The sequence below is a fragment of the Notolepis coatsorum genome, assembly GCF_963971535.1.
Source record: "Notolepis coatsorum genome assembly, chromosome: 17".
NCBI classification, from domain to species: domain Eukaryota; kingdom Metazoa; phylum Chordata; class Actinopteri; order Aulopiformes; family Paralepididae; genus Notolepis; species Notolepis coatsorum.
This window is the reverse complement of record NC_140181.1, coordinates 23,442,682-23,469,416: the sequence shown is the minus strand read 5'-3', so window position 1 is coordinate 23,469,416 and position 26,735 is coordinate 23,442,682. Positions and strand designations below refer to the sequence as shown.

At 42.5% G+C, this 26,735-nt stretch overlaps 2 protein-coding genes across 5 annotated transcripts in view; both read left to right on the top strand.

Annotated features, from left to right (window-relative positions):
* The window catches only part of mbd6 (methyl-CpG binding domain protein 6), a 43,847-nt gene extending 25,645 nt beyond the window's left edge, over positions 1–18,202 (top strand). For both annotated transcript variants that reach the window (XM_084333785.1, XM_084333786.1), the window contains exons 9-13: positions 3,918–4,063; positions 4,389–5,153; positions 12,918–12,970; positions 13,836–13,902; positions 15,208–18,202. In XM_084333785.1, the coding sequence (XP_084189911.1) occupies positions 3,918–4,063; positions 4,389–5,153; positions 12,918–12,970; positions 13,836–13,902; positions 15,208–15,279 (1,103 nt within the window). In that variant the 3' untranslated portion in view covers positions 15,280–18,202. The remainder of the gene's footprint in view (positions 1–3,917; positions 4,064–4,388; positions 5,154–12,917; positions 12,971–13,835; positions 13,903–15,207) is intronic.
* A 2,482-nt stretch (positions 18,203–20,684) lies between these two features.
* The window catches only part of kif5aa (kinesin family member 5A, a), a gene marked incomplete at both ends in the record, with an annotated part of 53,181 nt that continues 47,130 nt past the window's right edge, over positions 20,685–26,735 (top strand). For all 3 annotated transcript variants that reach the window (XM_084333039.1, XM_084333040.1, XM_084333038.1), the window contains one exon: positions 20,685–20,813. In XM_084333039.1, the coding sequence (XP_084189165.1) occupies positions 20,685–20,813 (129 nt within the window). The remainder of the gene's footprint in view (positions 20,814–26,735) is intronic.

Genomic DNA, 26,735 nt, shown 5'->3' with positions numbered 1-26,735 from the left:
ACAACCATTATATAGCCTTTTTTCGCAAATTCTATTTCCCAGCGCGAGTCAGCCTCGTAAAACTCGTAATTTGAAGGCTATATGGAATCTTCTTTGACACACACACACACACACGACACAATAGCCTACTCAGTCACTGTACAAACAAACGGAAAACATAAATCAGATTTCGAGCAGAGCAACATTTATATAATGAAAGCGCAACAGAACAGGGCAGCAGCGACGTCACCCCAGACACCAGCAAATAATAATAATCAAACTCACCACTTCGCTGTGTTGATGTCAGCAAGGCGTTGAACAACGTTAACAACGTTAACATCCAAGAACAAATTAAAACATTTGCCAACTGGCTATATTCCAACTTCAACCTATGCCGCTTCGGTCTGGTTAATTTGTTCATCATCCACCTGAGCCGCGCGCTCCCCTCGAGTTATCCCTGCAGGCTGCGGAGGGAGACATCCAAATGTTTCCAAAAATGCAACTTTCCCTTGACTATTTTATCTGTTAACCTATACATCTTGACTCCTCAGACACGAGGCATTCACGCTCTGATGACAGCACTACGTTACGCGAAAATGAAACAGAAACTTAAGGTTATCCTATAACCCTAGTTATATGAGTATAGCGAACGGAGAAAAAAAAAAAAAAAAATTTAAAGAGGGCACTGCCCGGCCCGGCCGAGCCCGAATTATTTATTTAAAAACAAAGCCCTACCCAGCCCGAACCCGTCGGGTCGGGTAGGGCCCCGTCGGGCTTGGGCAAGGTTGCAGTGCACTAGTGTGTGTGGGCTCAGGGCGCTGTCCAATGCTGGGCTGGACGTGCTGAAAAGGGTCTCATTCCTCTTTGCATTCACTACCCGCATTTCACTGTATGCCCTGGTATGTATGTGACAAATAAACCTCTTGATTCTTGAGCACCGTTACATTCACTAGAGGTGTCTCTTGGCGCTAGATCAAATGAATGATTTATAATTTATGTTATTCGATAACCCAGTTTTTATACAAGCAATATTCATGCTGGTTTAAATAAACCATTTGATAGTATTTCACATTTTAGCTGGGCAGGAGTGTTTTTTTTTGCCTGGGCTTTACAGTAAGTTTGCTCAATTGACTATGTGGTGATGGAAGAGGAGGAGAACAATGCTTCAACTTCTCACTCACTGCCCAGAGATGTCAAGATGTGTGTGATGCTTCAAAGCTTCCATCTGTGTTTTCGGCTCTTTCTGCATTGTTGTGCTACATGTGGAATAGTGACGTCACATCCTGTACTTCACTTAAAGGGGACATGCATTGCTATTCCTAGCGCTATTTGGGCAACTTTACACAATTCCTGTGAGTCTATTGAACACATCTGTAAGCTTTTATTCAAAGAAATTCATTGTTTTATATTTCTAATCAAGTACTCAAAAGCCACATTTTTCTCACTTTGGATTTCAGGCTGTGTTGGCCTGGCTCCGCCCATAAGCACTTTGTGTAAATGAGTGTGTGCTACTGCTGCTTCCCCTCGAGGTCCAGGTTGTGTGTAAATGAGTGTGTGCTACTGCTGCTTCCCCTCGAGGTCCAGGTTGTGTGTAAATGAGTGTGTGCTACTGCTGCTTCCCCTCGAGGTCCAGGTTGTGTGTAAATGAGTGTGTGCTACTGCTGCTTCCCCTCGAGGTCCAGGTTGTGTGTAAATGAGTGTGTGCTACTGCTGCTTCCCCCCTCGAGGTCCAGGTTGTGTGTAAATGAGTGTGTGCTACTGCTGCTTCCCCCCGCGAGGCCCAGGTTGTGTGTAAATGAGTGTGTTAGGGCTGTCTTAAATACTTAAATACTGCCTCTCTTTCTTAATTACAACAAGCAATGGTGTTTGTTATTTAAGTTCAGGTCGGATTCGGCACTGACAGATTTGTGTTCATTGTGCTGCTTTTATAAAGCCTCAAATGACGGCTTACAATATTTCATGAAAGCAAAGTGTTTTGTTTGTCTAAGATTTAAAAAGGTTTAAACTTTACAGCACTGACTAAGTTGAACAAAGTGCTGTACAAGTCCCACAACATAAAGAGTATGCCCTAGAGCAGTGGTGCCCAACCAGTCGATCGCGGGCTGATTTTGAGTAGATCTCGATTCATAAAATTAGATTATATAATTTTTTTTTTTTTTTTTTTTTTTTTTTTTTTTTGCAAAATCAACTCTGCCTCTCCTTGTTAACTACAACAAGCAATGCTGTTTGTTATTTAAGGTGAGGTCGGACTCGGCACTGACAGATTTGTGTTCATTATGCTGCTTTTATAAAGCCTCAAATGACTGCTTACAATATACAATTTTGGCTGGTAGCTCTCGGCTAGGTGGTAAATTAAAAAGTAGATCTTGGTTCAAAAAAGGTTGGGGACCCCTGCCCTAGAGTATGTGCTACTGCTGCTTCCTCGTGCGTGGTTTGTTTCCCTGACAGAAGCTCCTCTTTCTCTCTCTCCCTCTCTATCTCTCTCTCTCCCTCTCTCTCACTCGCTCGTTGTCTGCCTCGCTCTGTTTGAGGAAGTGTCTGGTTACACTATCTGCCTCGCTCTGTTTGCTTTCGCTGTCAACCATAGAGGGGGCGTTAGTTATGCAAATCAGTGCTATATTAACGTCAGCAAAACCGTCAAATCAGAACAGCTTAGTTGAGTGAGGGAGGATCTCGTGACCTCTAGACTAGACTGATTAGTCAATATGGTAATTAGAGACACAGACTCATTGATACTAACCCGTATTACTATAAAACCATGCTAAACACAGAAAAAAGCCATTTATAATGCATGTCCCCTTTAAGACATGTTTACTCAAACCGCTGCTCCTCCCTGCGAAGCCTGCATCGCTCTCACATCTATACCACACTGTGTCCATGTTCCTTGTACAACATTTGAGCTTTTTTCTCACGTGTTACTCACATGAATAGTTTCTTTTTTGTTATCATCACCCAACAACATCTAAGCAAATCCCCCATGTTTTGAATTTGGAAAATGCAGTTGAATGAACAGAATATGCACCCCTCCCTTCTTGACAGATGCAGTACCAATCGGAGTAGTGTTTTTAAATCACTGCAGTCTAAATGCTGCTTTACGTTCACTCGCATTACATTACATAACATGCGCCATCTGGAGAACGAATGAATGAATGAACCGGTGCGTTTATCAAGCGATTTTCTAGACACTCGAAGCGATTTGCATTCTAGAGAGGAAATTGCCTCCTCCCTCTCCAATGTGTAGCAGCCAGCTGTGGGCCACGTGGGCACAATGGCTGCCAATTTAATTTTAAAGCTGGGGGGGGGGGGTTGCTTGTTTCCAATGACGTGCGGAATTCAGATGATCAGAGGACTCACCGTGGATTCGGGGACTGTGGATTATATGCTTTTTGTGGACAGGCTTATGCAGTGACCTTTATCATCTCACTGAGCCGCATCTAATGCTATCGGGATATGTGACATCACAATGACATCACACATCTCAACTCTTTTAACTCTATAACTTTGAGTTAAAAAAAATTATTTGCTCAAGACCGTTTATAGCTTTGGTGTATATATGTGTAAGATTATGGGCATAAGAAATCTGCTTAATGTTTTGGGTCGAGAACCCCTGCATTAGATCTTCAGAATATGTTCTGGACCAGTAGTCTTTTTCTAATTGGCCATAATGTGTGATATTTGAAAGTGTTCACCCACCGATCGAGACTCCCCCCAACGCCCACTGCTGAAGTGTCCTTGAGCAAAGCATTTAACCCCTTCCCACTGAGAGTACAGTTGTACTGGGCAGCTCTCACGTGTGTAATTCCACTGCCTCCCCACTAGGGACGGGTGTGAGTAATCGATTATGCGCCGTTTCAACTGAACTCTAACATTACTCGCCTACTCCCCATATTGCAGTTGTTAACCGCCATGAAATCAACATCTGTGTGTGTGTTTTGTAGGGGACCTGTCTAGCCTCGCCAGCCTCCACAGCATGCTGGGTCTAGGGGCCGGCCCTCTCCTCCTACCCCCGGTCCAGGCCTCCCATCTGGGCATGCCTCTGCTCCAGGGCCCTGATGGAGCCATCAACCTGATCAACAACATACAGGTAGGACCCCAAAGCTGCTCCGGCTGGGAATATTTGGGAATCTGGTGATTTGATTGAAATGTCCTATTGATTCTAAATGCTTGGCTAATCATGGCAATCTGTAGGATTTAGCGAGCAAGCTCTATTTTGGTTATTTTATTCACCAACGTTTCAACAGTGAACTGTCTTCATCAGGGTAATTGATGTTGAAACAGGAATATCACAGGAATTTGTAAAATTATTTTTAATCATAGAACCTTGATGCTTGATTTTTATATTTTTTTTAATGCATGAATTCATTCTCATCCATCGTGTCTTTTTTTTTTTTTTTTTTATACTCATCCAGCTAAATATCGCACCGCCCTCAGAGGGAGACAAGCCAATCCCGTTGCAAGAAACCCACAACCCTGCCCCTCACGAGGACATTCCAACCAATCAGCTAGCTCCGGAGGTGGTGCCCAGCCCTTGCCCCACCCCTACCCCTATCTCTGCCCCAGACCCCACCCTGCCCCCGCAGCGAGGGTGCCATGGGGCCTCGGTGTGCTCTGGCGGAGTCATCGACCCCTACACCTCTTTCATGGACACCATATATACCTCTTTCCTCCAGGTCAGCGCGAAAGAGCAGGAAGAAGGTCTCCATTCGGGACCTACTGACCCCACGTCACCCTTCTGTGCCTTACCCCCTGTCTCCTTCCCAGGGGAGCACTCTGCCCCTCTCCCCGCTCTCCCCCAGGCCGGCGGGCCGGTCTCGCTCAGCCCCAGGCGGGCCTGCTCGCTCCGTAACCCAGACTTATCTCGACTCAGCCTGGAGGCGGCGGCTCACTCCCCCGCCCAGGGGACCCCCAAACCCAGCGACGAGGGGTGTGTGTCCCCCTTGCGAAGGAAGCCTATCACGGCGGAAGGGCACATGCACCCGGAGCCTCCTCTGCCACACATATTCCTAGAGGAGGCCAAGACGGACTGTGCCGGGCCGGCTACGGCTGTGTGCCCCTATGTGGAGGCGGGGGTGGAGAGACAGGGGAATCTCCCCCAGGCCGGGGGCTATGGAGGCAGTGGGAGGCCCAATGAGGAGGCTGCTGGGGGGCTACTACCGCACTCTGAACAGGGCAGGGTGAGTGGATTGGCGTTTCTATTTACTTAAAGGAAAACTCCCAACATTTTGGGAAATTCACTTATTTGGCATCTACCCTGGAGTTAGACAGGAAGATTACATACCTTTTTTCTTCTCTGTGCATGCAGTAGGAGTAGGAAAGACGTGCACCGTTAGCCTAGCTTAGCGTCAGTCACTGGAAGTAGGTTCCTCCATTAGCCTAGTTCCCAACATCTTCCTACTCCTACTGCATGCACAGAGAAGAAAAAGGTATGTATCTTCTTGTCTAACTCCAGGGTAGATGGCAAATAAGCTAATTTCCCAAAATGTTGGAGTTTTCCTTTAAGCCTACTTTTTTAATTCAAGGTAAACATGGTTGTCAAACCTTTTTGCGACCTCTAGACACGGAGCTCGCCGAGAGGCGCTGCCATAGGATGGGCTTGTTTTACAGATGAACAGTGTGGCCTGTTTGTCTGTATTTGTTTAGTCTCAGACATAGTATGAACTGTTTGGTCTTAGACATGCAGGGATGTAGTATGAAATGATTTCTCTTAAGCTGAAATAAAATGGCCTCGCATAACATGTGGAATATAAACATATTTATAACATGAACACATCCAATATTAAAACTATGTGCACACATGAGGTTGTTTACAGAAATACAACCGCCTCCATAATGTCTTTTAAAATATATGCTTAATATTCTGCTGCTAGGGAACACTTTGGACCCAAGTGTGTTTCCTGTCAACTATTGCATTAGCAAACATTGCAACAGGAAATAAACGTGGGTCCTTTTTCAAATGTTATTGTTACTTTGAAACCGTCTCTGCCATAGTCTGGGTGAATGTTTTATTCTTGGCTGGAAGGGGTTCTAAATCAATGCTATCAACATTGGGGTCCTAAATGCTGCGATGTAGACGAGGCCTACTGGGCCCCGTTCCTCGTACCTGGCTAACTTGAGTTAGCCGGATCATTTTCAGCATAGCTTGACTTAAGCCAGACCTTTCCGTCCCCTGACGTCGGATTTTCTAAATACCGTAATTCCTCTAATAGTAACCCCGGCTTGTTTTGTTTCAACTGTAGCGGGTACCAGGCTTGTATTAGGAGGAGGCCTGTATAAGAGGGAGGCCTATATTTCAAATTTTCAAACGGATCATAATGAATAAATCAACATTTTGTGTCAGTTTGAACCCAGTAAAATGTACTGGGTTCATTTATTGAAACCAAGTACTGTATGAAATAGTAAACAGTGCAATTACAGGTGGTCACTGGTCATTTCAACGTTTTCAAAGTGAAATCAAGTAACTTTACCTTAGCAGCTCAGTATGCAGCTCAGTATATTAGTAACCCGGCTTGTATTAGGAGGCCGGCTTATAATTGCTTAGCTCAAGAGCGCACCCGGCCATTAATAGAGACCCGGCTTGTATTTGAGACCCGGTTACTATTAGAGGAATTACGGTAGCTATGGCAACATATCAGAAAGTTTGAACCTGGTCGAGGGCAGGGTTTAGTTCAGTTGGCTCGATAACCTTCATTAGTCCGGGAGCCATAGCCTGATTTTATAGGTGAACCTTGTTTTGTCGGTTGCAATTTATTTTTTTGCAGTTTCTTGGAGCTTGGGGGTACCTCTTCAAAATACAAGAGGGTGCTCGGTGATATCCCTTGGGCATTTTAAGATATTAACCCCTTCATGCCCGAAAATGCCAAAATCACACAAAAATAGAGATTTATGAAATTGCATGCTGCATATAAATTAAATGCATTGTCAACCTTTTTGCGACCTCTAGACACGGAGCTTGTCGAGAGGCGCTGCCATAGGATGGGCTTGTTTTACAGATGAACAGTGTGGCCTGTTTGTCTGTATTTGTTTAGTCTCAGACATAGTATGAACTGTTTGGTCTTAGACATGCAGGGATGTAGTATGAAATGATGCATTTATCTTAAGCTGAAATAAAATGGTCTCACATAACATGTGGAATATAAACATATTTATAACATGAACACATCCAATATTAAAACTATGTGCACACATGAGGTTGTTTACACAAATACAACCACCTCCATACCGTTTATATCGTCCACAGTCCACCCCTAACACACACAAGCCTGCCTGTCTGCCTCACCAGCACACACACACACACACACACACACACACAAGCCTGCCTGTCTGCCTCACACACACAGTGGCACGGTGGTTAGCACTTTTGTCTCACAGCAAGAAGGTCCTGGGTTGAAACTAGGGGTGCACGATATTGATTTTGACCCCGATACCGATAACTTTATGCTCCTCAAGCCCGATAACCGATATACAATTTTTTTTTAAATGTATATTCCTGTAGTTTTGACCTAACCAGATTTATCATGACATGAGCGTTACTACTATGAACAAAACAAAGCCAAGACAACAGTTTTGACTGATAAAGTGACCATATTTATTTTTCTAAATAAATATAATTTGAATCAGAAAATTCACAATCCGTCAATACCCTCTAAACACTGATAGACCCTCTAAACATTGTGATAGACCCTCTAAACACTGTGATAGACCCGACAAACACTGTGATAGACCCTCTAAACACTGTGATAGACAGTGTTTAGAGGGTCTATCAGTGTTTAGAGGGTCTATCACAGTGTTTAGAGGGTCTATCACAGTGTTTAGAGGTTCTATCACAGTGTTTAGAGGGTCTATCAGTGTTTAGATGGTCTATCAGTGTTTAGAGGGTCTATCACAGTGTTTAGAGGGTCTATCACAGTGTTTAGAGGGTCTATCAGTGTTTAGAGGGTAACTTATAATACATCCAACCTAACAAGTCACCTGCAACATCACCACCGCTACGATGGTGTGTTAAAAGCCCACGACGACGCGCGAGCTGTGAATCCAAAGCCAGCTACAAAGGAACCCGCAGCGCTTGTACTATTGACGAGGCGTTTGCTAAATTAAAGAAGTTTGACAGAAATGACCCAAGGGCTCAAGCCGCTAGCTTTTAAGCAGTGCTTGGTGGTGCAAATTAACCTGGCTACTACGGAGCAATAAGTGACTGCGTATTCAACCGAGTGTTGCATCACAGTTATGAAAGGGGCTAGATTTGCAGCAGCTTTAGCTGCTCGCGCGTCGTCGTAGGCTTTTAACACAATAACACACCATCGTAGCGGTGGTGATGTTGCAGGTGACTTGTTAGGTTGGATGTATTATAAGTTGTTGCCCTTTTCCCTCCTCGTGGAACTTCTGCATTGCATTTGTTACAAATAGCAAGCAAACTTTTTTCCTCTGAAACTATTCCCACTACCGACGCCATCTTTGTTTACATCCGCGCTGCTTCAGAAACTTACGTGGCTACGTCACAGCCAAGAAAGGGAGCGCTGGATTTGTGTAAAATGCCCTCTTCCTAAACCACACGCTATCAGTCGTACCACAGTACTGGCAAAACGGGAGGAGCCTACAGTAAAAACAAACGCCCTTCATCCCAATTCACCCACACTGCATTTTTATTTTACCAAAAAATATATTATATTATCGGAGCTATTAATAACGTTATCAGGTTTATCCGGATGACGTCATAATTGTTGATATCGGCCCGATAATTATCGTGCATCCCTAGTTGAAACCTCAGCAGAGGGTCTTTCTGTGTGGAGTTTGCTTGTTCTCCCTGTGTTTGTGTGGGTTTCCTCTGGGTGCGCCGGTTTCCTCCCACACCATAAAAGACGTGCATGCTAGGTATATCCTGCCATTGACCTTGACCAAGGTACTGGCACTACAACTGGGCCACTGTGTGGCTGCCCACTGCTCCTGAATAGTTAGGATGGGTCAAATAAAGAGGACAGATTTCCCCAAGGGGATTATAGACCAGGCAGTACAGTACATAGACAAGGCAGACCGCCCCACTGTTTTCAAACCTCCTACACACACTAGACAGACCGCCCCACTGTTTTCAAACCAATAATTTGTATCAAAGACATATCGGTCTACGCGTAGACAATGCGCTGTCTCATATGTTCACTTCATTTAAAATGTTTACACATTCACCCTATAAACTGAATACAAAAATGTTATAGAAAATATGAATTAACTATTTAACTGTTCAAGGAACATGCCAACATGTTGGGAAATTTGCTTATTTGCAATCTACCCTGGAGTTAGACAACCAGATACATACCATTTTCTTCTCTGTGCATGCATTATGCACCGTTAGCCTAGCTTAGCGTCATTCACTGGAAGTAGGTGTGCCAGTGTAGCCTAGTTGCCAACATTCGCTCCAAATACAACTCCAAAACGTTCCTGTAAACATGTTGTGAGTGACCTGTGTATTTACCACGTGGAGAGAAAAAAAATAACTGAATTTTTTTTTATTTCCTGTTTTTTTTTTTTAAACTGGGCTTTCGAGGTGATGAAATCAGTGCGCCCAGGCAGCAGTGGTTCGGCAAAAAATTGTTCCGAGTATATATCTGCTTAGAAAACGAAAATGTCTAATTATTTTCTTTTATTTCTCCACGTGGTAAATACACAGGTCACAACATGTTTACAGGAACGTTTTGGAGTGTATTTCGTGACTGTTGGGAACTAGGCTACACTGGCACACCTACTTCCAGTGAATGACGCTAAGCTAGGCTAACGCTGTGGCTGTTCCCTAAAGCCTAATGCATGCACAGAGAAGAAAAGGGTATGTATCTGCTTGTCTAACTCCAGGGTAGATGGCAAATAAACTAATTTCCCCAAAAGTTGGCGTGTTGCTTTAAGAATATCTGGTTCATTTAAAACGACTGGTTAACCGGATATCCTTGCACATCCCTAATATGTAGTACTTATATAGTATGATGTAAAATTATGTATTATGTGTTGGCTGCACATGATTTCTTCATATATTCTATAAAACTAACTCAGGGCATTGGAAGGTCTGTTTAGTTTGTCTGTTGTTCATTTTATCCTCTCAGGATCAAGCTGAGCCCATGATGTAAAAATGCAGAGAAAGTATTTTTCAAGCTAATTATACTTTGGAAGTCTATGGGGACATTGGACAGGAGAAACGATCCGTTTTGTATCATCCCACACTGTGAGGTAGATGTAGGGTAGGGTTGTTGTCCTCCACTAATTGTCTTGTATCATCCCACACTGCGAGGTAGATGTAGGGTAGGGTTGTCCTCAGCTGAAGAAACTCTTTAAGTCGACATAGTCATGGAATTTGTCAACTCATCGATTTGTTGATTTAAGTGACAAATCTGACACACAATCATGCGGAAGGAAGGGATGGGTACCGAATTCGGTACTTTTAAAGGTACTTACCGAAACACGTCGGTACTACAGAGTAGGCCTGGGCGGTATAATTTTTTTCACACCGTTATACCTTGATGACCTAATACCCCGGTGTACGGTATATGACGGTATGACTTTCATTTTCATCGGGGGGGGGGGGGGGGGGCAACAACCCGTGTTACCAAGTAAACAAATCGCAGAGATGGCCAGTTAGCCCGCAGCATCCGAGTAATACTAACGTTAACTCTCAGAATGGTAGCCACTAGCCAGAAGCCCGCAGCATCCTAGTAATACTAACGTTAACTCTCAGAATGGTAGCCAGGAGCCCCGCAGCACCCTAGTAACGTTAGTATTGTGTATTCAAAAACGCACCGGACTGCGACGTAACGTTTTACCGTTTATTTGCTTGCTCCACCAGTCCACAACAACACACACTCTCGTTACCACAACGCTTTACGGTATTTTCACAGCACTGTCGCAACATTACCGTAAAGCGTGACCACCATTGTGATACACATACACAACAGTTAGCTCTAAGAACAGCCAGTTAGCCCACAGCACCAGGCAGCAACGGTAAGCGTGTCTCGACTCTCATTTAATTTCCAGTGAAGTGGGGTTTCCCCTCCTCCTCCTGTGTGTAGACAACCAGCTCTGCGGGTCGCTCCACTAGTGAGGACTGGTCTCGCCCTCTGCTGGCGTGTGTGTGCAGTGCACTACAACCAACCACTGTTAAAGCTCAACCTCCAGGTTAAACCCTACTGATCAATTATGGGTAGTTTACATCATTGGTATATAATTTCATTATTTATTTTTTTCCATTTGACACCGGAAATGCCACTCTGAAAGAGTTAAAAAGGTCCACGCACGAATAACATGCACGCGCGAATCAAAAAAGCTTATCAAACACCGACGTCACTACAGGTGCATATTAATGAGCCGAATCTAAAAGCTAGCACGGCCGTGACGTCACTTCAGGAAATGCCTTGCCCGTCCGGGTCATAGTACTAGTTCAATGGTGGCCCACTCGGTGCATCACAGTTAGCCTATATAGCTCCGCCGTCCCTGCCTATGGTCCCTGCTGCCTACAGTCGGGACCACTACACTGACGTTAGCCTATGGTTCTCTCCTCTTTGTGTGCCCCCGTCCTCGCGGGTGTCCTGCGGAGGAGCTTGTGGACGCGACAACAGCGGCGGCCGTTGTTAGCTCATAGCTATCGTGTACCACTAGCCTTTACGGGCTCGAACACCCTACAGGCTGCCACCATTGTCGCGTCCATGGGCCCCCCGGCAGGGTACCCATGGGGACGGGGTGTACAGAGAGGAGAGAACCATTTTGGGTCGGCCGTTCATGCCGGCCAGCGAGCCGGATGTCGGGATATTTTGTTAGCACAATAGCTACCAAGCTAAGTTATGTTAGCTACTAACGTTATAAACACAATATGTGTACAACGACACAATGATTTACATTATTACAAATATGGTAACGTGGTTGTGGCTTTAGAGATGGGTGGCTATAATCACGGAGCAATAGTGTTAGGTGAAACAGATACATTTTCATTCGGCTAGTAGTAGCAAGCATAATCAGTGCCTGCCACTAGCTGTGTGTGACTCTCAGCGCCCCCTGGTGAGCCCCCTGGTGCCCTGCACCTGTTGTGACGATCATTTCGATTACACACGCACGTTATGAACCATTGATTAAAATATGCACGTGCGTGGTGATTGTGTTGGGCAGACAACATTTTTGATAAAAACGCTAAAACTGGGTCAATTTCAATACTTTTTTTTCCATTCTTCATGAAAGTCACTGTTGGCCTAGTCCACATTGTTTATTGAACAAAAATACAACGTGAAGGTTGACCTTTAAAACTCCGTTTCACTGTAATATAAACTGAAACGGATCTGTGATTTTGACGGTATTGGTTTTCAATACCGTCGGGATTTCTAAATACCCTGGTATACCGTAATACCGCCCAAGCCTACTACCGAGTATCGATTTGCGTGAGATACCATAAAAAAATATATATATATATATTTATATATATATATATATATAATATATATATTTTTTTTACCTTTTTTCTTTTCATGTCAACGTTCACACGCACAATATTATACGCTTACCTAGGATTTGACTTGATTCAACAACAAAGCAGTCGGGGCAATGGCAAGCCGAAAACGGTCGAAAGTGTAGTTATTTGAAGTTTGGATTTCTTTTTTTTACGACTGAGGTAGGTAGATTACATTTTTAGAGACTAAAGTACAGAAAAAATTTACCGTTGGGTACCGGTATCGATTCACAGGTACCGGTACCGTATCGGTTCTAATGTGAACGGTACCCATCCCTGAAGGACCTCTTTTTAATCTAGAGTGTGTGCTTATAATTCTGCCATTGCAACATAGCATACATTACCACCATTGTCACTGTCCAGTCTGTGTAATCAATGGCACACACAGAAGAAAAATGCAGAAGATTACTTTGTTGTCCAATATTAATTTGTAATGCAGTTTGTCAGTTGTCAATGTGTTTTACCTTCTCAGGATCAAGCAGCACCAACAGTTGGAGCCAGGAGAGGCAGGAAGAGGAAACAAACGTGAGTCTGAGTCCCGTGCAGAACGTGACCAGTGAGCTGGGGTTTAATGTTTGGAACATTGATTTAATTGATTGATGGGAAACCTTTATTTATTCTCAAAATGAATGTTCAGGTTTTACCCTCATTTGCGTTGTGATTACAAATTCAACAATTCAAGTACATATAAAAGGAAACATTTGCATAAATAGGACACAACACAGGTGGAAAGAGTAAAAACAAAGAGATTCAGTTCAGAATGAGTGACATTGATATTAGCAGTTGAAGACTAAGGTTAATTCACACCACATCCTCACCCAACTTGGGTCAGGTTTATCAAGTTTAATATTATATGGAATGTCCTTAATCCAGCAATCGTGGGAAGGGGGGGGGGGGTTTGATTCAGTAGAATCAAACATCTGGCCATAAAGAAGGCCAGTATCGGGTGGAACTCCAAAGATGACAGATAAAGGGTTTGGGGCAATGACTGCATCATAAGCCCGGCTTATATATAGTTTCATATGTTCAACCAGAACGTTATTAACTTGGCACAAGACCAGAACATGTGAAGGGAGATTAGCAAGGAATTGTTTGCACCGATGTCAGGCAGCATCCCTAACATTATGTTGGCCAGTCTGGCATTCGTATAGTGGATTCTGTGTAGAATTGTGCATTGAATTAGCCTGTGACGGGACAGATGGAGGAGAATTGTACCAGGTGTTGAATATGTTCCCAGGGCAGGGTTTGGGCAGGGACACGTGGATTGGCCGAGCCCATGGAGTTACAGATAACTGAGATGCCTTTCCTTTGATTAGGATCCATAGTCACAAGGTCAATCAAGGTTTTCCTTTTGCTGATGAGGTCATCATCTGGTTTTTGTGTGTTTCAGGCTACAGAATGTGCTAGAAGACTTCAGAGATATGGATGCTACAGCCCTAGAGGAACACAAGCCTACAGTAAGACTCTTAACATTAACCTTTTTAGCTAGTGGTTTTCACGGTTCAAATAGTGATATTATTGGTTATTGATAGTGTCAGGCTTCGCACATCTCTCTACTGGAAGTAAAATTGGATTATATCATAATGGTTTTTGTCCAATGACCCAAACATATGTACTATTATTGTTTTTATGCACCTATTCCTAGCCCATATGTGCTGAAATGTTTGTTGGACATAGTACAAGTAAAAGAAGAAATGTTAGCTACCGGTAGTTCTCTCGTTACCATGAGTAGTTCACTCAGAAACCAGTGTCCTTTTTATGGGAATTATCAGCACAACTGGATCAGTCGCTTGGCTGGAACTACCTGTTGTATCATGATATTTAAATTTAAAGGGGAACTATTTTACTATTTCTTTCACTATTTGGGCACTTTTACACAATTCCTGTGAGTCTATGGAACACCTCTGTAATATTTTTTTATTCATTGTTTTGTATTTCTAATCAAGTCTTCAAAAACAGCATTTTTCTACCTCAAGATCTCGAGCTGTTTTGAGCCTGGGCTCCAACCACTGTGTGCAGCTCATCTTGTACCTCGCCATTATCATGCAGCGGTGTCTTTCTGACATCACAAATCATCACATTTTCAGATGACTCAGTTCAGTGAGGGTGAATATTGTGAGAGGAGAATTGGAAGAATGCGCCAATATGAGAATTAGAGACATAGATCATATTAATATAAGTTCACATAGCTAGGAAACAATGCTAAACACTCAAAAAGGCCATTTATAAGATAGTTCCCCTTTAAGTACTTGGAATCAGTTGGGGCTCCTCGACTAAAGAGAGTCTTGGTTGACTAATGTCAACTGGTTAATCAATTGGTTAATTTAATCGACAAATCTGTAAAATGTCGTTTCCTACCAGCAGTAGTGCTGAATGAACCTCTTTTTTTAATATAGTGCTTATGAGAGATGTGCTTCACTCTTCAGGAAATAGATTAGATTCAAATCTATTGTCATCGTACAGCACAAGTACAGTACAACGAAAGGACGTTGTTATCTGACCAGAGTGCAAAGGTAACAGTGAAGTGCATAACAATATACAGTGTAACAAGAGAGTAGATTATAGGTTGAGCTAGGTAGTTATGATTACAGTGTAAGGCAATAGATAGGTAATGTATAGGCTTCAGAGTTCAGCTCATGGGGGGGGGGGGGGGGGAACCTAATGAAAAATGACTAATTTGACTAACCAAGTTTTGGTGGATTAAAATCAGACCGACAGGTAGCCTTATTCTCTAACTAACAGTGTTGTGCTCTGTGTTGCAGGCGGTACTGCTGAAGCCCGAGAGGTCAGTCCGGGGCAGGAGGAGACGGGGCGCCAGGTCTCAGAGGCAGTGATTGGTGGAGGGAGCCATCAACCAAGCACTCAACCAGTCGAGGCCCACTCTCCAGCCCACCTCTCCTCCTCCTTCCTCCTCACCACTGCTCTCCGCTGTCCCCAATCTTTTTTATTTTTTTATTATTATTATCAAACTGCACTAAAATATTAATACCGTTGTCATGTCCACCGTTGTTATGGCAACCACTACAAAAAATATAGGAGAGATCTAGTTTGAAAAATTAAGTTTAAAAAAAGAAAAGAGAAAAAAAGAGAGAGAAATCAACTCCATGGATGCTTTTTTCACTTAGGTCCTCTCTTAGGTCTAGTACAGTAATGGTTGCTTGACTTTGTGATTGGAAATCCGTTAATGAATAATGGTTGGTGTTTAGAATTATGTCGACGAAAAATAAGAAAACAAAACTGTGCCGTCTCTTCTCACCAGTGTGTTTACCATGAGTCAGGATGAGCCCGGCTACTTGAATGACCTATGGTTGCTCTCTGTTGAAGTGTGTGTGTCAGTCATCTTTTTATGTGTGTGTGTGTGTGTGTGTTCTGTGTATTTTCGAGAGTGATTTGGATGCATTTATCACAATTCTGTGAGATGGAACCTCAGAGGTGTTTATGAAGGAGCAGGATACAGAGTAGCCGGATAACTAGATATTATGTTATGAAATGACATAGTAGATGGTGTTTCTAAATGAGGGATCGATGTTGATATGGCTGTTAAGACTTCCATAAGAACCGATATCCAATTTAAAATTTACAAAAAATTATTATGTATTTGTTTTCATAGTTTTTTTTACTTACTTACTGGCCAGTCCTGCTTCTAGAAAGACTTTTATTTAAAAATTTGTTGGAAGGTAAGGTCCCTTTGCAGATACGCACAATGGCTGACTTACAAAAAGACCTTGCCTTGTTTTGTTTTTTCCCAAAAGCTATTTGAAGAAGAATAGCAGAAGAGAGCAGCCTTTTGTTCTTCCCCATCACGATTGAATTTGAATAAGGCGAAGACCAGCGAAAGAAAGACTTGTCACAACACACCGGCTGTGAATAATGTGCAGATTTCTTCCTCCTGTAGCTCTCAAGTCCTCAGTTCACAATAATGAAATTAACTTCATGTCTTCCCCTTGTTCCCTCTTGTGTTCATTGTTCCTGAATGGTTTGGAGGTAGAATAAGAGACAGAACCGTTTAGATCGGTGGAGTCTTTCACAGGTTTATGGTATCTAAATGGACACATTTAGAAGCACAATCTGCAAAAAGAAATAATGGGAAATGCCCATTCCCGCTTCATTGCACCAGTTGCACTTAATATGGTTATTTTTACCATGTCTTTTGGTAGTATTTGGATTTTAGGACCTCATATGCTAGTATAATGGTTGTACTGGAGAAGCCTGTATTATAGACACTATGGTCTAGAGATCATTGGTTTCCTAACTATGGGTCGGCATGGGACCCACTGGTGGGTTCCAGCTTCAGCCATGTTGGACGCAGGATGAAACCGAACCCCCACCCCATAAATTAAGTTGTATATATAAGTCACAGATGACCTGTGAACAAATTAGATGGCCAATGATACATTATTTTCACCATGAGCTAATATGAAAACGTATCGGTCAAAATACTTTATTTCATTTTATTTACTTGAAAGGTTTCATGGGTCCTGAACACTAAGAATCCTGGCATAGGCTCTCTCTCTCTCTCTCTCTCTCTCTCTCTCACACATTGCATGTTGTGTCCCCTCATGTCTGATGGGCTGTGAACATGTCTCTTCCTAATTCTATCTATAGGTTATTACATCCGTAATAGCAATCATAGGATAAAGGGGGATCGCGGAGCTATAGGAATCGAGAATTCACTTGTGATTCAATCAATTTAAAATGTATACAAGCGGGTTATTTGCCAATTTGTCAGACATGCAGAATTGATTGAATTAAACCCAAACCCTGAATAAATGCGTTGTGGTCAGTAAGCAGAAGCACCTTTCAGTCACAGCAACTACCCATAAAAGTTGTCGACACATCCGTATGTCTAGTCATGGACGATACATCTTCGGTTACTTTTGCTTTATAACGAGGTTATAGCGATATATTACGTCACCATCAGCTACAATTGTCCTTGGGCGAAAGAGATTCCTTGTCTTCTAAAACGATTTTGTTGACCAAACAGTCAATATTACACACTAAGTGAATGCCCTCGTGCAGAAGGACCCGTTTAAATCGTGTGCTTATCAACAACCGAAGCATGTTTGTGAATATTTGTCATGGTGCCAGTTATGTGCTCATCATCTTCCCATGAAATGAGCCATTCAGCATGAAACAAAAAAACTCCCATAAACCACTTTTAAGAAAAGTATTAGTTGACTAAGGCCCCTAATGACTAAATAGTCAACTAACTAAGGCATTACTGCTATTAGCTTATATTGTGTTTGAAAAGTAACACGAGATGTCCTAATGACACATCCTCCTTAAGAGTGTAGCTCGTTTTGGTCAAATGAATGAACGGTTGCTGAACATGCGTGTTGAAAGAGATATGTCGTCTTATGTGGGTTTGTCAAGTCGATGTATTTCTTTTTCCTGTGGCCTGGAGGTGGTCCTTTTCTCTCTCTCTGTCCCCCTCATATTGTTGTCTGTGCTCCTCTTCCTCTCTCACACACACACCCACACTGCTGGCCCTAAGAGAACTGGCACCTCTCACTGTATTAAACAAATTTATTAAATTTAAAAATGAAAAAAAAAAAAGCAGATTATGCAATTTCTACACTTGGAGATGTGTACATATGTACAGTTAATGTGTTTTATTTTGATTTTATAATAGAGAAAAGAGAGACAGAGAAAAAAAAACATTGAATTGTGAATTTTTTCTGGGAATTGTAATTAAGTATTTTTCTCATTCTACCCTTTTTCTTTCAATACTTATGTTTAAAAAGACGAAGATTAAATTGTGGACTGTAGCTTTCTTTTTATATGGGAGTCTTTTTTATTTAATATTAAACTATTTACAGAAAACATGCTTCATTTTGTGTTGATCTGTTCTTTAGGACGACTATAGCAATGTCAAAGACATTGAGATGGGGTCTTGTCTTCTTGGCATCGATGGGAATTATGTGAAACGAATCCTTGTAGATAACAATGGGCTAATGATAGCAGGCGCCTGGAACATTCTATATGCAGCATGCCGGTATAGCTAAAGGCCCAATCCCTGACCCAAATGTAAAACAATGAGTAGCCTCACCAACAAAAATGAGACATGTTTTCATTCTCTAGTGATTGGGTTCTCGATAAAAAAAATACTTAACTAGACAACAGATATATAGGAGTTTTAAACGAATGTATTTTGGAGCTGGAATACATTTGTTTGTAAACATTGGAGCAAAACTGGTCTATTTAGATTTCTGATGCGGGGGTAAGTGGAAATCCAACTACAAATCCTATTTTTACTATGTATGTGAGTAGAACCCTAATGTCCTGTATATCGTCCAAAACATTATGCGTTGGTGCTGAACTCCCCCCCCCCCCCCCCCAAGCATTTGTAAAAAAAAAAAAAAAAAAAAGGCGATGCCAGGAAAACCATTGTGCTGTATCATGATCATCACAGCCGTACAGTGAGACCTACCGTACAGGCCCGGTTTATAATCCTAATGTAAACAAATGGTTATAGCCACTGATACAAGTACTAACACTTGACAATGAGTATTTGTATTCGTATTATGATTGTCGTATTCTGTGGCTGTAAAAGGTTTGCCTATACATTGGTTATATTCTGTTTGGGTGAAGAAAGTTCCAGAAAGCTTGTTCTCCATCAAAAATACATTTAATCACCTTGTACTCAATACAGCCCACGTTTAAATAGTTTAGTTTTTGAGTCCTAAATTCAAATGGTTGATACATTTTTGTCAAGATTGCTCAATTACGTTGCCTCAAGATGTTACCACGGCCAGGGATCACTGCTATGTCATCGCTATACCTCATCAGAGACTAATTTAACTTAAGTTACAGTACAGAGGCCTAAAGTCGTCTATTTATCAATATTGAATGCCTTCCCAGAAGCCTTGAGCCTCCAGTCTAATAATTAATCATTGTCCAGGGGAGACAGCTGGGGATAGAACAGGGAAGATTCTTGTCACTTCACCAGTCACTATATCAAACCCTTACAAAAGGTATTGTGGTAGCTTGATGTTCACCATGGTACAGGCCATTGTAAATAAAACAATTACCATGCTATGTATTGCCATGGTACCACTTTTGTATTTAAATGATACCATGGTATAATCCCATGGAAATGATGATACCCATGTTATTTCCATATTTTGGTCACTGCTTTTCATCTTTAAAACCACGATTATCTTTTGCAAGAGAAGGAATGAAACAATATTCATAAACATTTAAAAGGTGGGGGGGGGGGGATATGAAAGTCATTGTCTCCCCCCTCCCCAACATACACACACACACACACTGCTACTACTACCCCCCATCCCCCCTTGAGTCCTGTTCCTACTAAACTGCTTGAAGTGCTAAAGTGAAATTGCTTGCTAAGCTAAATGAAGGAGTTGCCAAAAAAGTCTAAAAAACTATCTAAGAAGAGAGAGTCTGTCCCCACTGAGTATCTGTTTGATTCCATTAGACATCACCTTTGAGTAAGCCATCTTGGATGGCATGAGTTGACAGTATACTGTAGGCCTATTTGCTTTGTTACAGCATAGAATAAACCACAGGAGTAATAGTATAAACCAGTTCCAGTAATGGAGTGATTATTTGTCAAGACGTCATGCAGCAAGCCCTGCGCCGCCTCGGTTGTTGCTGCTGATGACATCCTGGATGATGCAGGCAGCCCATGGAGGATGCTGAGGCGGTGGGTACCACTTTAAAGGGCCAGCTACAGACCACGCCCTTCGCCGAGCTACAGAAAGAGGACAGAGCCTCCAGTAGTTCTCCATTCTACTGCCCTTTTAATAAGAGCTGCATCTCACCTTCAGCCGGCCAGACGACACCACCACCGCGGCTTTACGCATCTGAAGAAAACAAAGAGACAGCAGCATAACACCCGCAAAGACTGGCCGAGAGGAAAATGCGAGAAGGAATCGACCAGTAATAGAATTTGTTGTTTCAATTATGTAGGGTATCCTTTGCGATTTGATCTCTATAGGAATCGACATCTGCTGTTTGCCTGTCCGCTCCTCTCTGCGACAAGAAATCGTCCAGCTGCGCATATTATGTTCTATTCGTCATCAACGGCCGAGGTATAAACGCGAGGAGGATATAACGCTTTTGCAACCTTGATCGCCATCCGTTGTCTTCCTTTGCAAAGTCATTGGAATAAGGAGGACGCTCGTCACTTATCTTCCGCTCGACTGGGCCTGTGATCGAGTCTCCTCTCCAGCAGTTTGATCCCCGCGACGAGCCGAGATCTGCACCAACTTGCGCAATGGCCGACATTACATCAGATTGCAACATAAAAGTGTTGTGTCGCTTTCGTCCTCTGAATCAATCTGAGATCGTACGAGGGGATAATTTTATCCCCAAATTCCTAGGAGACGACACTGTCGCCGTCGGGGTAAGAGACGCTTTGTTTTTCTTATTATAGGCCCGCTCATCAATACATACTCATCAGCTCTATCGGGTTGTGCCATGGCTGTCTAGAGAAATCATAGCAATTAGCAATTGGTGCATACAATCAAGTTTTCTGGAGCAATTAATAATATCCCCCTAAAGGTCTCTTGGCCTGCCATGATAAAGCAGAATGCCTGTAATGTTATTGAAATGCGCACATTGGGCCCTTGCATCATCTGAGTGGGGCCTTATTCGATGATACTATAGCGTGCCCTCTGTTTCTTGGTATTAGCCAGCTACCTGGCCTCACAGTTTTATGCAAACCTTGGCTTATAGCCACAGACCTTTTTTTTCTTTTTTCTTTTTTTTATTATTTTTTAAGTGGGACCAAATGTTTACCACACCCATATTGATGAATCCGTTTGATATTGTTGTTAATGTTTTTATTTTGGATAAATAGTTTTCATGTGCCCAGAAGGAGATAAGCCTGCATACTCTATTCAAATCTTGTCTGCACATTATATTAGGGCTGCTCTAACATTTGGTCCATTAAATGCCCTTGCCTTTCTTTATGGTGCTGGCATGACTGTTCTGTAATATATAGATCAATGTATAGATCTTGTGGATGAATTAATGAATGAAAACTTTATTTAACAGATTGCAGAATGGGTACAATACAGTACGGCTCAATACATACAATTGTTAAGGGGATGCAAACCAGAGAAAGTCGTTTGTCTTGTTTACATCAGGGTCCCCCATTTTCAATTCATAGTGACATTTATGACATACATGACATCATGACATTTACGGTATAACGACATACATGATGACATACAGGTATATAGTACTGTTACATTTGTGACATATATGATATGCAAATATACAGTACTTACCCATAGATCCTGACAGATTATAATGGGGAGGAGACTGTACATTAGGAGGGGGTGGGTGGGTGGGAGAGAAATATACATACGGTGGGGAGAGAATATATACATACGGTGGGGAGGAGACTGTACATTAGGAGGGGGTGGGGGGGTGGGAGAGAAATATACGGGGGAGAGAATATATACATGCGGTGGGGAGGAGACTGTCTAGGTGGGGGTGGGGGGGTTTGGACAATTAAAGTGGCCAGTTTAGAATTGCAGCCTCCCATAGGTGCTCTTAGATCAATGTATAGATCTTGTGGATCTAATGGAGCTTGACATTTGCAACCAATAGACACAGTTGATTCTTCCAGGCTTATTTTGAGAGTAAATTGAAGATACGTTTCACCTATACAGTAGATTATATATTGAAATTCTTTATTTGGAATTACCCCTTGAGATGAACCATCTCGTTTTCAAGGGGGTCCACAGCTTACAAAATACATAAATTATTATGTATTAAACATAACAAAACAAAAGAAGCAAACAAAAACCAAACACAAAACAAGATAAAATTAATAATAAACAGGTTCAAACAACATCAAACAAGAGAAACATAAGACAAACAAACAACAAAACACAGAGCACATATTTAAGTGATTGCTTCAAAGATCTGTTATACTATTATTGGTGGAAACATGAACAAGTAATCTCAAGGTGAGAGGACAGCGCAGTTTTAAACAGTTGTGAGGATGTTATAGCTCGAATATGAACTGGGAGATTATTCCAGTCAGATGGACCTTTCAACATGAATGATTTTTTGATTAAAGGGCTATATTAACATCTGCAGTTGGACCAAGTGCCCATGGGTTGATGACATCAGATCCTGGATATAGGAATCCATTTGACAAAGGCCACCGTTCAAGGGGGCTGGTGATGATGGTGATGTTGGAATCAGGGGTGTAACTAAACCAGGCGATGTTTGGCCATGTGCCAAACTGTGATGGATTATTCTGACATTTTCAATGGTACAAGCAACAATATCAGCCACATTATCCTACATTTTACCTAATGGTTGACACAATATCAGACAGTATCCTACATTCTACCTATAGGAAGAAACCTCAGAAGGGGAATTCAAAGTGAGATCCTCCCAACCAACCAGGCTGGTCATGCAGGCGTGCAAAAGCCTAATGGACAAGCAACTGGTAGCCTATTTTAATACCACAAAACCTAAAGGATCACAATATTCTATTCATCCTCCCTTACATTGCAGGGACTAGGACAGGCTTGATCAACAACATCTCATAGCCAGTAGATTTATATTTCAATGTCTTCAGAATAATCCAGGGAGCCATTTTAATCTCCCTGCGTCCCACCTTTGGGTCCTGTATGAGAAAGAAAGCACAGCAGTGGACGTAAACCTTGTGGGTCAGTTTGTATCAAAACACAGATCCCAGTCCATGGGATATTGCTGAGTGGTCCAGGGCCCCGTTCCCCGTACCTGGTTCAACTAAATCGATCAAGATGTCATTATCCAGATTCAGTTAACCCGATGTTTGAAGCCGGGATTTTCCTGTTCCTCGAAGGTGGATTCAGTCTCGTTAACTCAAGCCAGACTTGAGACCCAGGATAAGTGCGCATGCCCGCCTCAGCCGAGAAGGCAGCAAGTGTCGAGAGCAGAGATCCTGATTCTCTAGCGGCATTGATTGATTAATTGATTTAAAACTTTAGTAACATATTGCAGTACGGCTCAATCGCCTCGCCGACAAGTTAAATGCGTTATCTATAGGCTAATTTTAAGTCCCTCATTACCTCAATCAATCAGATTATATTTCTTTAAACTTGCCTGCTGGATTGAATAATCAAATGAGATCTTGCTAGCGAAAATAATTAGTTGAACTGTTATACAGAATAACGATACGGCTCTCTTCCCATTGATTGATGTATGGTCGATCTTTTACTTATCTCCACTGTGGTCTAACGGGTTCTTCTTTTGACTTTCACGCAGACGACCGGGGTGCGTGTAGCTTTATGCCAAGCAAGCAGTGCAAAAATTTACCGTAGTGGCATGCAGTAATGCGCCTTTCATTTTCCGCCGCCCAGCGCCCAGGTCGCGCGGAAATAGGCTGTCTATTGCCATTCTCTTTGACAAACTCTAACCTTAACCAGCTCCTTAACAACGCCTAAACTTAACCGTTCTAACCTTAACCAACTCCGAAACAATGCCTAACCTTAACCTTAGAAATTATATTGCCATTCTCTTTGACAAACTCTAACCTTAACCAGCTCCTTAACAGCGCCTAAACTTAACCGTTCTAACCTTAACCAACTCCGAAACAATGCCTAACCTTAATCGGCGAAAGAATACACGTTAAAAAAAAATCACGTTAAAAAATATTTTCGATGGGATTCGAACTCGCCAGCAAACAAGCCATAGGATCCACAGCCATGTGTCCTTGCCAATTGAGCTATTTGCTAGATACTGAATAAGGGGCGGTGACTTATATATATTGAGCTCCGCTCGTGTCGCATGCGCGGGCACCTCGCGCGAGCACGCCGGCGCACGCACGCACCTGAGCGAGCACGCCGCCGCCGGTGCACGCACGGTAGCATTTGTCTGAAAAGAAGGGCGCTTTACCGCACTAGCGTGCGGTGACGAATGCGGAAGCATTTTTGCACTGCTTGCTTGGCATTAACGTACAGGCGACCGGGGTTCGAAACCCGGTCTTTTCCTTCTTTTTGCGATGTAGGAATAATTCAATTTGGTGCACGTTGAGAGCTATATAAAGAATGACATCCTCAATGCATGTAGATTTATAATATTTTAACTTACAACTAGGCTACTTTGGCGTATAATCATTAATATTATATTCCAAAAAATTATATTAGAAACACAGGGATTCGAACACCGGTCACTGGGTTGGCAGGATTGAGCACTACCGCTGCGCCACTGTGCCAGATGGGATAAATTCATTGTTTATACATTAATGAACGAGAGACCCGTGTTTAGAATATTCTTTATTTTGAATGAAGTTTTCTCTCTTTATCCTCATTCATTAATGTGACGTCAACGGCTCATTCAATTTCTCAAATCCGTCAAACAGCGCATCTCATCAGACATCTTAATCCCAGTTACAATTAAAATAACCACATAATGTGTACATCGCACCGAGCGAGCGCCACGGTATATATAACGTGCATTATTTAGGACAAAGTGAATTTAGTATCAGCATTTTGGGTCTATTTTACATTTCAAAAGCCCCCTCTGGAAGAATGGAGCACAAAAACGTAATTCAGAATGGTATAAAGCAGATCCTAGACTGTGGGAATAATTTCAGGAAACGCGCTGTCACTTTCTTTGCGGGGGCGTGGCTGTGCTTCATCCGGCTAACTTGAACTTAAACCCTGCTTTCGACCAGGCTCAAACTTTTGGATCTGTTGTCATGGTGATTTGGACAATCCAGGTACGGGGAGCCGGAAAGTCCGGCTTAAGTCAGACTTAACCGAAAGTTATCCGGCTAACTCAGTTATCCAGGTACGGGGAACGGGGCCCAGGTATAGAATTAAATGTTTATCTGCAATCTCTGACTGCAGCATTATTACCGCTTGCTGGTCTACAGGACAAATGGACTATAATAGTATTGTGTGACAATCCACATTTAAGTAAAAAAAAATTCTCTGCTGCCTTCTTGGCCAGGGCTATCCTGATGTAACGGAGGTCCGTGAGTATATCCACAGTCATCACGATGGACTTCATGTGTTGTGAAGTGACTGTGGCACGTAGCGGTACTGCAAGTAAACTCACTCCCCTTAAACATCCAGACCCATTACTTAGAAGTGAATTCACCTCTTGGTATATAGTGGTCTGCGATGTCGCCCGCAGTGCGGGAGACCGGGGTTCGACTCCCACTCAGGGCATGTCAAATGAGACCGGTTTCACTGAAACATAATGACCTTTATTGAATAAAGGATAAATAAATAAATAAATAAACACAGTTGGATAAAAGCTGACATATAGATTGCTCTAGGTTGGACAGCACAGATTGCAGATTGCAAAGTGCAGTGTGGAGAAGGGGGAGCGTTATCGGCACGCTTTCCTCCGCAGTTAATGCCTCGTCTCGACCTTGTTGCCTCTCTCTGCTCAGAACTCTGCTGTAGAACCTTCACTCTCACAAAGGATGTGTTTACAGGTGTATTGCCCTTAACTAAATGGGTGTGTTGAAGTGGACAATGCTGTTTGGGGGGCACCACGGGCCACATGATACATGTGTAGTGTGTGAGTCCATGGTATAAGTATTTATAGGCATGTTATAGTTATAGTCTTTTGGCAATAGGAATGGGGTTCTTCATGCTTATCCTCGTCTTTAGGGCACGAGTATCTTATCGTATTTTATTATAATAATAATAAGACATACAGACAGATGTGGTAAGAAATTACACAAATTGTGTTGCTATTAATTGTGTTGGTTTTCAACACATCAAGTAATGCAGCATCTGTATGAGTTTAGATAAAGTGTCCACAGAGTAGTTTTGAGAATAACAAATTACCTTATAATAACTAGTTACAAATCTCTCCTCCAGTCATAGCTCTACTGTAGAGCTCTATAGAACCTTCTCTCTCTCCTACAGTCATAGCCCTACTGTAGAGCTCTGTTGAACCTTCTCTCTCTCCTACAGTCATAGCCCTACTGTAGAGCTCTGTTGAACCTTCTCTCTCTCCTACAGTCATAGCCCTACTGTAGAGCTCTGTTGAACCTTCTCTCTCTCCTACAGTCATAGCCCTACTGTAGAGCTCTGTTGAACCTTCTCTCTCTCCTACAGTCATAGCCCTACTGTAGAGCTCTGTTGAACCTTCTCTCTCTCCTACAGTCATAGCTCTACTGTAGAGCTCTATAGAACCTTCTCTCTCTCCTACAGTCATAGCTCTACTGTAGAGCTCTGTTGAACCTTCTCTCTCTCCTACAGTCATAGCCCTACTGTAGAGCTCTGTTGAACCTTCTCTCTCTCCTACAGTCATAGCCCTACTGTAGAGCTCTATAGAACCTTCTCTCTCTCCTACA